Genomic DNA, 14,071 nt, shown 5'->3' with positions numbered 1-14,071 from the left:
ACACATTCAAAGGTTGGAGGACTGTTTATCAGCAATAGTATAGCACCCTGCACAGAGACCAGAAGCAAAACGAGCTCTACACTGCATTTAAAACAAAAGGTTTAACCTTAGCATAATTCATTCTACGATAATTTGGATACCAATAAGTCCCTCAGAAGGAAAATCTTTATGCCGATATGAAACGGTTGATTTAGGACATTTCTATCATAGATTTGATCCAATATTCAAATCTTTACCCCCCCCCAACCTGTAGACAGACTTAAGTACATTTAAGAATCATGCTCCTACAATAACAAGTCTCATAATTTAATGTACGGTATTAAATGATTGCATTTCCTTGCCTAATTCATGATTTCTAAGGCAAAACTACAATCAAATTACTAAAAAAAAAAAAAAAAAAAAATCACAAACCAGGATGCAAATTGTTGGTCATTTACATTTTTTATTAAATCTGTTCAGATATTCTTAGACAGTCTCCTGGATTGGGGGCTCATAGCCATCAGCCCTCTCAACCTTAGCACCAGTGTCATCACCGGAGGCCTTTGCAGCACCGGCAGCACCGCCTTCTCCGTGGAGCTCCATCAGCTTGCCCACTGCAACAATGAAGAGAGTTTTTACCATTTAAACTGAATGAAACCACATATCCAAAAGCTGTGATGGTTGATGTTTGTGTTGGAAACATCAGCTGATCTCAATATGCAGTAATCAGGCAGTCATATGGGACCGAAACAGTTTGTCATCAAGTGTTCCCATATAAATTATCTGGCTGGTCAAGAGTTCAGAGGGCTTTTTTTACTCACATTCAAACTTGGGCTTCTTAAGCATCTTGACCTTGCGGACATAGACGTCGTGTAGAGGGTAGATGGACTGGCAGGCCTTTTCGATATCCTTGCCAACGCTGTCAGGGATCCTGAAAGACAAGACAAACAGGACTTAAAATGTAAACAATTCAAACCCCTCTGAGGGCTTCAGTTCTGATCATTGGTTTTGTTTCACACAGCAAGTAGTGTTTGACTTACAGCTTGTTGACCACCTCCTTCAGGTCGTTTGTCTGAACCTCACGAGTCATGATCTCCATCATCTTCTTGCGAATCTGGCGGACCTGCTGGTGCTGAGCATAGGAGGTCTTCCTGATCTGGTTGGTACGCTTCTTTGTGAAACCCACGCAGAAAAGACGAAGAAGGTATCCATCGGTAGTCTTCACGTCCACATGGGCTTCAATCATGGTCTGGGTAGAAACAGCTTCATTAGCCGATTTTCTCAAACTGATTCTAGTCACACCTCAATGCAAAATAAAGCTTTTCTGAATAAGAGTCAATGCTGGTGTCAGACAACCTGCATAGTTTTAATGATGTGCCTTTCAATTTGGGTACAAAATATACATCAATCCTTCCATGAGAACAGAACTAGGCTAAATTCAAAAGAACAGATCATGACAACCTTCACATATCACACAAACCCCAACAGACCAAATCGATATATGAAAATTTGAGCAGTGACTGACATCTGTAAATACTGTATATCATCACATTCATTCCTATGAAATATCTAAACCATTCTAAACAAACCTGATTTTTATTTTGAACCACTATTATTAATTTTTTCAACGTTTGTGATCATACTGTCAAAAGGGATAGTGGTTAGGGCATAGGGCTTTGAATCCTGAAGTTGTGAGCTCGACCCCCTACTCCCACTCTGGGTCCCTGAGCAAGACCCTTAAGCCCACACTGCTCCCCGGGCACCTCACAATGGCAGCCCACTGCTCCCCAAGGGGATGGGTTAAACGCAGAGAAGTAATTTCCCTCTGGAATTATTAGAGTATATAAAATACATACATACAAAAAAAAAGAAGAAAAACACATTTGCAGAGTCAAACTTTAAATGGCAAAGAGTAGCTCCAAATCCAAATGCATAAATTGTAAAGGTTTAATATTAGCCATCCCCGAGCACAAAAGCACGACTTCAGAGCACTGCCTACTGATGGAGGTCAGAGGGCCTGGTGGGAGCAGCTGCGACTACAGTGTAGCTCAACATAATCGGTGTGTAACCGTGTCTGAATGACTGTAGAGGTGCCTTTATGTCTCCTAACTTTAACACCGCATTGAGCACCGGTCAAACTGTTTCATATAGAGATGTCAAGAACAAAAAAATCCCAGTAGCTGCCAAATATTACCTGCCACTTCTTGACCATGGAGCACATCTTGTCACGGGTCAGATCCATGCCATGGAAGTTGGTGAGGCAGTTCTTGCCCTGAACATCCTCAGTGATGAGCTTAAACTTGCGGAAGGCCACCTCGTCATTCTGCAGGTCAGCGAGGCTCACCTCAAACACACGTCCCTTAAGACCATCAGAGGCAATTCCTGGGAAATAGAAGAAACACATTAGGAAGGATCCAACGCTGTCTGAATTCCAGGACTATTCTACAAGAGGCTAGTAACAAGAATAACCTGGATTTAACAGACCCTTGAGAATGTAAAAAATAAAATACAAATACAAAAAGTGACTGGGCAGGGATATATCCCAGTGAATATATCCCCCATCTCCCAGGCTGGGGATCCAATTACAAAATAAAATCAGAGAATTATGTAAATAAATAAAGTTTAACAGCATATGTACACTTTACTCATTTTAGAACATTTTGTTGGCCTCAATTACTCCTTTTTAGTCAGGATTTTAATCCATAGACACGAAGTTGTACAACTATAAAAAAAAATTTGGTGCCATCTATACTGTTTAAAGTGCAGTCCTACTGTTGGGCTCCTTGCCTCCAATTTTAATAATGCCCAATAATTTCTTTTATACATGTAAAGCTATTATCTCGTTTTAACATAAGCAATTAATACACTCATTACCTGTATCCTACAAGACATTAAGACAAGAGTGAGGGGCAACCCAGAACACCTAATACCACCTGTAAAAACTGAAACATTTTAATTTCTTTATTAACCTTCATAACAAAAGGCCTGCTTTGAGTAAATAAGTGGGGAGCTACACATCACGCTGATCCACATAAATGGTGAATTTCCACAGCATGCAGACTTACTGGTTCCCTGAGTCCTGGTGACCAAGGTTTTTCCGATGTTGCGGATGTTGAACATGGCAGGTGCCTTAACATCATACCAGTCTTTCTTAGAGAAAGGGTCCACACTGAAAGAAAGACAGCAACGAATCACAAAACCGGCTAACACTGTAGCTTTAACCTGCTAGCATGCACCATTTAGCTTAGCATTGGCAAAAAATACTGTCCCAAGTATGAAATAATCAACTCTAAATGGAGAAAATCGTCTCAATTGGGGTATTTCAGTCACTAAAACACTATAGTTTAGATTTAACCACCCTTGCATGTATTAAACTACTCTCTAAATACATCCACGCTCAGGTACAGCAGCTTTTAGCACAGACTACTGTAGGGACAAACAACACTTAAGCTTCTTTTTAAACTGTGAAACGCCTGTACGGGTAGTGCTAGTAAAACGAGACAATTTCCATTAAAAATGGATAAAGTACTTTATGATTATTGCTAGAGAACGTGTCTGAACTCCATCCAACTGCTAGAGGCCGGTTGCGACAGGATCAGCGTCCTCACCTCAACCATCCATTCAATATCAACTTCATCCGTCACATTTATCATGCCAAAGATAAAACATTAGAAAGATGAAGGTTTAATTATTGCATACATGAGAGGATTTTTAACTTACATCTTCTTTTTGGCACCTTTTTTGCCGCTTTTGGTCAGCCTCTTATTCTTGCCGACTGCCATGTTGGCTACAGGGAGCGAAAGAGGAGGAAACACGGAAACATCGCGAGATTTAAAGAGAATGACAATATGAGGTCGCGGGATGTGAATTCTCGCGAGTTTCGAAAATTTAAGTTGGCTCCCTCTAGCGGTTTGCTGTACAGGAATGCTAAATGTTTAACAGTACTTGGTATTAAGAAAACCCTTTATCTTTAATCATTTGTCCAAAAATTCTTCATTCAAATTTCAAATATGAGAATAGTAAAAAAAATTGAATTCTTATAATTGCTAATACTCAAAAGCTCAATCTTTTTAAATACATTCTGTTTGTAGTTTAGTCATCTGAAATCCCAACAAAGCAAAAAAATGAAGCTTAATTTTAAAATAAAAGTTTTTATATATGCATATATTTTATTATAACGTGATTCTGGACTCAAAAGCGGCTAATAAATGATAACAAAAATACAGCCATTGATAAGAATACAGTTAAACAGCCCTGCGTAGTTTTTTTTTGTGATCTTTCTCAAATTAGTATATAAATATAGGTAAAAAACAAAGATTTTGAACATTTCAGACAATGAACCTTTTAAACTGGAATTACTTTTGACAATTTTATGACCAGGACTTAAAATGTAATTAGTTTCTTTAAAAATATAGATTGTTATTACAGAAATGCTAACCTTTCTATGAAGATAAGAGTACTGAATATGACCTCAATTCTGATTCAGAGCTCCTTTCTATTAAATACCTGGAACAATGTGACTGTGTCACATGGGAGTGACTAGCCAGTTGCAACGCTGAGGTGCACTTTAAGTATTTCAAGTATGAAATTAATATATACTTTTCAATAAATGACAAGTGCTTTTAATTAAGAGTAATTTCAGTTGAATGTGCTTTACCAGAGACATCCATGTTTGTCAAAGAGCACTACTGCCACCTACCGGTTTGTGACGTCACGGTGTGGTATCAGCTGTTGAGCAATTCACAGTGCTGTATCTGGTGTTTGTCACAACGTGCTATTATCCATGATGACGATGACCAATGCATTATGTGAAGCAGAGAGTAACAGATTAATGACGTGTTTTTTTCTCTGGCCAGAAGTTTGATGGCAAATCCTCCTTCTTTAAGTTGGCAATCCAACAACAAACCCATGGCTGATCATGAATTGGAAATGTGAAATAACTAATTTTTTTCCACTTTACCCGATGTATTACAACACCCAACTGCCATGCATGTTGGTATTGCCAGTTAAACTATAGCTATCGTCAATTTCAATGGTGAAGTCCTCTCAAAATCTTAAATAATTATTGTTGATTGCAGATGTCTAGAAGTTCCCATTGACTTTGCTTGTAAAGCAGCTTACCGCACCGTGACGTCACTGCCGGAAGATGTCAGGAGTGAGGTGTTACTATATTTGGGCAAAAATGGCCACTCCCGGACTCGGTGATCAATTTATATTTTTTGCTGATTAACAATAAATTCATAAAATCATTGCAAACGTATTAGTTTTAGGTATACATAATGACCCTCTGATCATTCCTTGCTGACCAGACTTTTCCTTTGATAGATGGCTTCAGTTTATGTGCATTTTAAACGCTGGTGTGTCACTCCTTTTCTTCAGCATATTCATTAGATCGTCTATGGCACTTTGTGAGGACAGTGTGGCCCACAATTCTTCCAGTTCTCAATGTCCTTAATACTGTGTGATGGCTCTTGAAGCTCTCTCACTGCAGCTGCACTTTATGCCTTGTACATATCCCCCAAACTCTTAAATGGACGATATTAATATAATATTGCAGTATCTTGATATTATTTTATTGTGACCCAAGTATCGTGACGCAACACCCATGTCGATACTCACTCCTAATCTTTTGTGTTTCACTTTCCTTGTGGAGGATGTCAATCACTGTCAGCTGAACAACTACCAAATCAACTTTAAGTGTTTATTAGAAAGAACAAAATAGGAAACAAAACATGTATTGAATCCATATAATTAATTAGATTCAAGTTTTAATTGAAAACTTGAAATTAATACAGTGTATATCCTGTTCTGATTTATTTAATAAGAAAACTAATGAAAGGTTATTAGAAGTACCGATGATAATGTATAAACATACATTTCTACATCAATTAGAGGTAAAAAGGAAGATTATAAAGAAACATTTGTTTTCTCAGAAACAACTTATCACACGAATCTAGTTTATTATAAATGGATGCAATGATTCTGGCACACTTTTCGTATTGTAGCACTGTACATCATCTGACAGTCCTTTCCTTCTGTATTAAAGCCTGTTATCTCTTGTTATCATCAGGTCAAGGTTAAGTGTTGGAATGATGACGTCCACCATAGTTTTCCGCCCTCATTACCGGGACCTTTTCTCAGACAGTTGACCTGGGCATTTGTAAGTGGGGACCATATAGTTCCAAAATAGACATTCATTTTTCTCTTTTAAGGAACCCACACTTTGAATTCTCTCTGCATTGACCACAATTAAAACAGACACTGAAACATTTTTATTAGTAATGGCTAAAGTCTGGGTAGACTTCAGGTGTGTAATCACCATGTCAGAAGTAAAGGGGGAGGCTAAAAGGGGCTTTTAATCTCAGCTCTACTTTGTCAATGAGGCACCATTTAATCACCAAGGGGACTGACTTTGGTTATTTAAATTAAATGTGTCTGCCGTTTTAGCTGTCAAACTCTGGCTGTGCTCTCATAATAACCCTCTGACATCTACATGGTAAGCAGTCTGATCATTAAATCCCAAATTACAACCCTGAACATGAGATGTTTAGTAAAAAAATAAAAACCTTCCTGTAAGCAAAATATTAGTCATATGGAATAGAAGTAACAAGGTGACATGTTAATAGGCCAAATGTGGTCACCTAGAAAGTGACATTGTTTAAAGATGGAGTCAGACTTCTACATCAGAGAAAACACAAGTTCACAAAACTCAGACAAAACAACACAATCCAATGACTCAGGAAAACAGCGTTGGGTGTTTGCGTCTGACTTGGACTGTGCTTAGGAGGATGGGCCTCCAGGTGCTTAAAAACATCAGAGCTCCAACTACAATTGCTCTGGTGTGAGCCGACAGAATTGAAAAAAAAGCTACTGGTTTGGTGTTGAAGCGCTTTCAGTCCGGTTGCCTCAGAACTAAGCCTGCATTGTGGTTGCCATGGCCCGGATTACTGATCATTTCCACAGCCGCACAAACTTTATTTAATGAAGAAATGTACATTTTACTCAGAGAAATCAAGAAAAATAAAAAGGGCACGACCTACACCTGCGTCGTTTTAGAACACAAATCATGCGGAAGTCAAATATTATCTGGAAATGAATTTAACAAATAAACATGTCTAAATATAAACTACATCTTTAAAGGGTTTTGCTTTAATAATCTTTGGATTAACTGTATCAAATAATATCAGTTCTAGATTTCTTATGTTCAGAAGCAGAAACAACAAAACATAAAAATAGAAATCAGGTCTTTTTGCTGTCAGTCCTCTATAAGTATAACTGTTATGCTACCGTTTGTGTCACAGCAAGAACAATGTAAATAAAAATCTAAATGAAATATACACATATCTGTTATATGCCAATATCTCCAACATTCTTTATGACAGGAATAAAGACATTTCGCCAAACATGTATACATAACAATACACTGCTCTCACCTAATGTAATCATTAGCTGTAACTATTTGCTGAGCCATTTCTTTGCTATCCAGTACTTTGTTCAATTTATCTTTGTGTATATGACCCACAGGGACACTGTTGAGCCACACTGTGTCGGTGCTGTAGCCCATTCTGATCCTTGCCCTGATACATGGCCATCTCCCTGGGCTACCACTTATTACCACACAATTAAAACCTATTTGTCTTGATACCTGCTCATCATCATCATCATCATCATCATCATCATCATCATCATCATCATCATCATCATCATCATCATCATCATCATCATCATCATCATCATCATCATCGTTGTTGTCATCTTCATCATCATTCACTGATTTTGGCTTCTTTTTCCCCAGATTTGTCTCTTTCTGTTGTGACAATAAAGGTTTATTTTAAAAATGTGGAAAGCCATAGTGAGCAATAGTTCTACACAGAAATTAAATGGCAGTTTTAAAAAGTAACTTTTGAAATGTTCTGTCTTTGTCTGTTCTGGCTGCTTTGCTTATTTTTGATCCAAGACATTAACAGTGTGCATGCTTATAGTTTAAAAACTGTCATGGCATATAATCCATCCATCCATCCTGTCCCGCTTATCCGGGGTCGGGTCGCGGGGGTAGTAGCTTCAGTAGGGATGCCCAGACGTCCCTCTCCCCAGCCACTTGGGCCAGCTCCTCCGGGGTAATCCCAAGGCGCTCCCAGGCCAGCTGGGAAACATAGTCCCTCCAGCATGTCCTGGGTCTTCCCCTAGGCCTCGTCCCGGTGGGACGTGCCTGGAACACCCCAGCAGGGAGATGTCCAGGAGGCATCCTAATCAGATGCCCGAGCCACCTCAACTGGCTTCTCTCGATGTGGAGGAGAACCGGCTCTACTCTGAGTCCTCCCCGGATGACTGAGCTCCTCACCCTATCTCTAAGGGAGAGCCCAGACACACTACGGAGAAAACTCATTTCAGCCGCTTGTATCCGGGATCTCATTCTTTCGGCCATGACCCAAAGCTCATGACCGTAGATGAGAGTAGGAACGTAGATTGACCGGTAAACCGAGAGCTTTGCTTTTTGATTCAGCATATAAATAATGACATGGCATATAAACCCTTATAGAGGCTGAAAAAAGTTAGGGGGACAAAGGGCACAGATACAGAAAGTGGGGAGGGACATGTCAAGTTCATACAGCCCGTCTCCTACCCCCATGAAAGACTTGTTCACATGACAAAAAAGTAATAAATGTCATTTTAATACTCATCTAATTATTTTCTTACATTATTTATTTAATTGTTAACTAATTTATTTACCTTTTTACTTGATTTCTGATACAAAAACCTTTATAGACAGGTGATGAAAATTAGCACACTTAAACACAATAGGGTTTACATTAATGTGTTCATTGTCAGTTTAAAACTTTTTTCAGTTAATTAAACCAGAATTACCTTCAAGTATTAATCCTATTAGACTATGGGAAAATAAAACAATCAAAATTCTTTTTTAAATAGAAAGTGTGCAGATATTGGTTTAATTGGCTTTTTACAATAAATTAACCATTTGACAATAAACGGAGAAAATAGTGAGGCTTTTATTTTTCAAGGCTTTGACATCTAAATAATCAATAGATGTATGTAATTTAAGTCACAATTTTAAATTTTGGTGAAGAAATTTGGTGTGCTTTTTTTTCTTACAGCAGCTAAGAGTAAATGTTACTAATATGACAGTTAATGTGAAAATATAAGCAGCTTTAAACAGGTGTAACTTGTCTTCTTACACTAACAGGTCAAACAAGCGTGTTAACTGTCTCCACCCATATGGTTACTGCAACACTGGTAATAATACTGTTAGGAAAATGTTCTCAGCTACCAAATAACACCCATCAAGTATACATATATACAAAAATGAAGATTAAGGTATAGTTAAATAACACTTTACTTATCTCCTATGGTATTTTTTAAGTATTTTAAAAATACTAAATTCTATATAAAAGTGAATAAATGAGAAATGTGTAAAAAGTTCCAAAAATATAGCGCTTATGGCTATAAAGTAAAAAAGATTATACATAAATCTATTCAAAGAGGATACCTTAGACTCATTCCTGGTTACCAATCACTTAATATTTCAAATCTCCATATTTCTTCTTTTCATTACATTTCTTTAAGTAAAAAATGCTATTTAACTTGATCTGACTCACTTCTCTTTTAAAACAGCATGTTACCTACCAGGTAATCTTAGGAAGAAAACAGTTTAACAGTATATGGTCAGCTTTTTCAAATAAAAATGCATTGAAAGTAAGCTGTTGAAGTTTAAAACAAGAACCAAAGTTGTGAATTTGCAGCATGGATTTGGTTAAAAAATGAGTGGTTAGAGTATCAGAAATGTTCATGCACACTTACTGCTTTGGTTAACAGAGAATGGTCCAAGAAGAGAAAATATCCATTAAGCTACAGTTATTGGGACCAAAATACCCTTTTTCGGTTGTCAAAAATAAATTGAAATAAGATACATTAAAAGAAGAACCAACAATAATTGAAATAACAATTTGTTAAAATTAAGGTTTGCTGCATCCAATCTTTGAATTCCCAACAGAAATAACTTGAAGGCAGATGAGCTATGACAGCAGTGGACCCCACAAGGTGCCAATGCTGTCCACTGAAAACAGCACACTAGGCTACAATTCAAACAGGCTTCATGTTTTTTATTGGCCACAGTCTACCTGAGTGCTAATACTGCAAGGCAATCACTTTATGACCCCAGTGTCTCAGTCTGCTGCTGGCTACTGCATCACCGGCAAAGTAATGTGCCATGTCTGGAAACGTAAAACACATCACCCTGAAAAGTTGAATCTGCGTTGCAAAGCAATCATCTGCTTCTGAAAGAAGAAACCAATAAAAACAACAAACAAAAAAACAGTGTCCAACCTTTCCTAACAAGATAATTGAATTCTGGATTGTTTTTGCTGGGATGCAGCCTCCTAGGTCACATCAATGACTATACTGATATATCTGTATAACTCTGCTCTAGTTAACTTTTTAAGTTTTTATAGTGATCGGTAGTGATAGGTATAGTTTTTTTTTTGTATCAGGAGACACTGAATCTACAAGCATATAGTTCTTAGTTGTTCCTAACCAAAAGAATAATACAACTAAACACAGTAATAATAAGCTTTGAAGGCCATTGAAAGCTTAGAAATATGTCTTTCATAATATCTGCCTTTCAACCCAGTGAGCAATTGGGCTGATTTCAGAACATTAAATCAAAGATGACGCTTCTCTCCCATCGGTGTCGCTGCTGGCGCCCATGGTTTCCCAAAGTCCCTAAGGGAACGGTTATACTGTACAGGGAGGTCAGTGGGAACAGTGACATCAGCTGGCGCTGTGGAAACGCTTCTAGCTTTCCATCCCCACTGCAGGGTGAAGTCAGCAGTGTAGACTGACACAGAGGAAGATAGATTGAGAGCATTTATTTTCATGGTTTAGACTCTGCTTGATTAGGATCATGTCATGATGCAGTCACGGAGTGTGATGAAAAAAGGGGGACCTCTAATCTATTCAACGCTAAATGTCTTGCATGTAATGGGTTATGGTGATGGAGGTGATATGAAAAGGCAAGCAAAGCAGAGCTATCACTTCGCATTAATGTCTGGTCCGAAGTGCCTCAGGATGGAGACGTTTCTCAATGTGCTGTGAAAAAAAAACAACCTTTCAGTTTCTTCATATTTATTAAAACAATGCAGCAATGCTTTTTGTTCTCTTTTAACATAGTACCTCATTTCAGGCATTTTAATATGCAATCATTAAAAACTAATCACAACTTTGTTTATACTGTGTGAAAATAAAAAAACCCACACATATTTATACAATATATTTATTTGTTTGCTTTTATAAAAAGTCTTGAAATTGTTTTTGACACAATTTGGGGAAAATTTTGACAATGAACAAATATCTTTTACTTATTAACACAGGGTAGGAGCATAATTCCCTTTTTTACCCTGATCTTCTGGAGGGCTTCTTCTCCTTCTCTCATCTAATAGGTTTTCTATAGGATTTGGATCTGAGAAGTGAGTTTGCCCTGAAAAAAATTCTGGTTTAGGATGTGTTGGATGAACAATCTGTGTTGATTTAGCCATACTTTTGGGATCATCTAATTAAAAACATTCACAAAAATGTATAATTTCTAGCGGAGACCTGATGGTTTGTATCAAAAAAGTTCCAGGATGTTAAAGATTTTATTGTGCATGTTTTTCAGGGATCTTGAATTCAGGGATTTACTTTTCTAGAAGTGCTGCTACTTTTTGGTTTTCACATTATCCCTCAGAGATGAAGAGCATTTTTTGAATCCATCACAGAATGATGGATTAAGTTACAATTTTTGTTTTTGTTTATCACAATCAAATGATGAATTAAATCACTGAGTAAAATATACTTTATTCTAGCTATTTTTTAACATTGACCTTATTCGACAGTGCTGGTAACAAAAGTCATGTGGCAGGTGTCCTAGATATGTGAGTGGGGGCTCCTGACTACAGTCAAAGTCCATGTCTTGTAAACCCGAAACTATTGAACTGTCCGATACCTTTTTTCAGCCTGGGCAATAAAACAATAAAATTATATATATTTTGATAAACACCTCTTCAATATCAATAGAAAATATATCAGCTAATATTTTTTGCTGTATAATTTCTCTGAACTCTATAACCAGAAATGCACAACATTCTGGCATAGAAAAGGGATTCACCTATCAACCTCTCAGGATCAGGCTAAATATGGTTAGCAGTGGAGCTAACCTCCTTTTAGAGGTCACCTTTAAATATGTCTAAAGTTACCTTTCGTTGTTCTTTTTTCCCTGGTCCTTATTTCATACAGATAAAATAAAATACTAATCAACAAGAATTGATATGAACGATGAATGTCTTACATTGATACACATTTTCCAGCCATATTGCACGCCCTACTTAGGGCACATAAATAAAGTATTTAACAGTAAAAATGTATAAATATATCTCAATATATAATTCCACATTTGACTTTGGTAATAGTTACAGTCCTAGAGAAAATAAAGTGGACCTACTCTCCATTTAAATCAAAGATTGCCTCCATTTTGTTTGTACCAGGCTGTTTTTATGGTGCATTTATTCTTTTCTTCTAAATTGTTTATTTTGTAGTATTATTTAGACATGGTTTAATTTGCTTTTTGTTTTTTTCCATTGCATGGTATCTTCAAACAAGTCAAGAAGTTTTTAAAATAAGCAAACCTTGAGTTGAAAGGGTAAAATGTATATACTCAATAGTGCCCAATTAACATTAAAGGTATTGCAGAGGATTATCTGAAAAAACCGGCCTCTCCACATTTTTTAAAGTGGAGAGGCGCAGGGAGAGGGAAGTAATTTCTCCTCGTGCAAGCTATGTTTAAATGCAGGGGCGGAGCTAGATGGGGGGCCAGGGGTGGTCATGGTCACCCTTAGCCAATCATTGGCCACCCCTACCACTTTTTCCCTCTAATACAGACGGTGGCAGCAGTAATACTGTCAAGTGGAATATTCAAAACATTTAAATTTTTCATATATTACTAATTACTTGACAACAAACACCCTGTGTTTAATTATGCTCATCAATATGCTAATATTAAAGATGATAAATACAGAATTCATGCTCTTTTCAGAACTAGATTTTTAGTTAAAATTGGAAAAAGAGAAAATAATGTGTCTCTGCAAGTCATCTAGGTGTCTTCAGTGAAATCATAAATAAATATAAAAAAAAAACGTATAAAATAATCAATTCATGTAGATATTAGTACATGTAAAAATCAATTTTATGCCGAATGATTATTGATAAAAGTAGGTAAGTAATGACAATGGAAAAGATGTTTGCCCCAGAACTCAAACCTGAAAGAATTTTATTCACTATATCTTTAATTTAGACACCATGGATGTTTAAATATATGCGTCGTTAGTCTTTATTTTGAAAATATGGATGTTGCGCTCGTTAATTTTCTTGTTGGAAAAGTGCAGATTGACCCTGAGGTTCTGGTGCTGATCCACTTTTGGCCACCCCTCAGTCTACATTGATTATTGCCTGGCCTCCAGCCCTGGACTGGTAATGTGTGATATCCGGCATTTGCCAGGTGTGTCGTTCCTACTTCCAGCATGCGAGGGCCGGCCCTCCTTTAATCATACCCGCCCCCAACATTCCCTCTCCTGCCGCTTACCAGTGAATATTACACTGCAAAAACAATCCAGAAATAAGTAAAAAATGGCTTAAATTAAGTATATTTAGCCTTAATTTGAGCAGGTAAATAAGATGATTTGCCAATGGAATGAGTATTTTCACTCTTAAAATAAGATAGTTAGATAATATTTACTTGAAATAAGACGATAAAATAGTTTTTTCTTATTTTAAAAGGAAATTGTCTTGTTCCATTGGCAAAGTGTCTTACTTACCTCCTCAAATCAAGGAAAAACACACTTATTTTAAGAAAAAATAACTTATTGAGATTTATATTTTTTGCAGTGTAGTTACCAAGGAGTTCAAGAAGTAATACAATCTTACCTATCTAACTGACGCATGCAGTATATATAGCCCTTCCTTGGCATATGGTGTCATTTTCTATTTCTTCAAACTGTAAAATTCTTGCAACAAACTAAATTATGATAAAACTAAAATGCTTTCTTTA

The 14,071-nt window shown here is 37.0% G+C and overlaps 1 protein-coding gene and 1 non-coding gene across 2 annotated transcripts; both read right to left on the bottom strand.

Annotated features, from left to right (window-relative positions):
• Positions 1–422: 422 nt before the first annotated feature.
• Positions 423–3,827, bottom strand: rps3a (ribosomal protein S3A). Its single transcript, XM_038271916.1, has 6 exons — positions 3,700–3,827; positions 3,045–3,148; positions 2,174–2,361; positions 1,020–1,228; positions 801–910; positions 423–593 (listed from the first exon to the last, which is right to left on the bottom strand). Exons 1-6 carry the CDS (start codon positions 3,759–3,761, stop codon positions 466–468), a joined length of 801 nt encoding a protein of 266 aa, XP_038127844.1. The 5' UTR covers positions 3,762–3,827; the 3' UTR covers positions 423–465.
• LOC119774412 lies at positions 678–748 on the bottom strand. The gene has a single exon (XR_005279533.1). It is a non-coding gene; the product is annotated as a small nucleolar RNA SNORD73 (small nucleolar RNA).
• Positions 3,828–14,071: the final 10,244 nt, after the last annotated feature.

This window comes from Cyprinodon tularosa, unplaced genomic scaffold (genome assembly GCF_016077235.1).
Source record: "Cyprinodon tularosa strain WSP-4 unplaced genomic scaffold, ASM1607723v1 ctg81, whole genome shotgun sequence".
Taxonomy (NCBI): Eukaryota; Metazoa; Chordata; class Actinopteri; order Cyprinodontiformes; family Cyprinodontidae; genus Cyprinodon; species Cyprinodon tularosa.
This window is presented reverse-complemented; position numbering and strand designations above follow the sequence as displayed.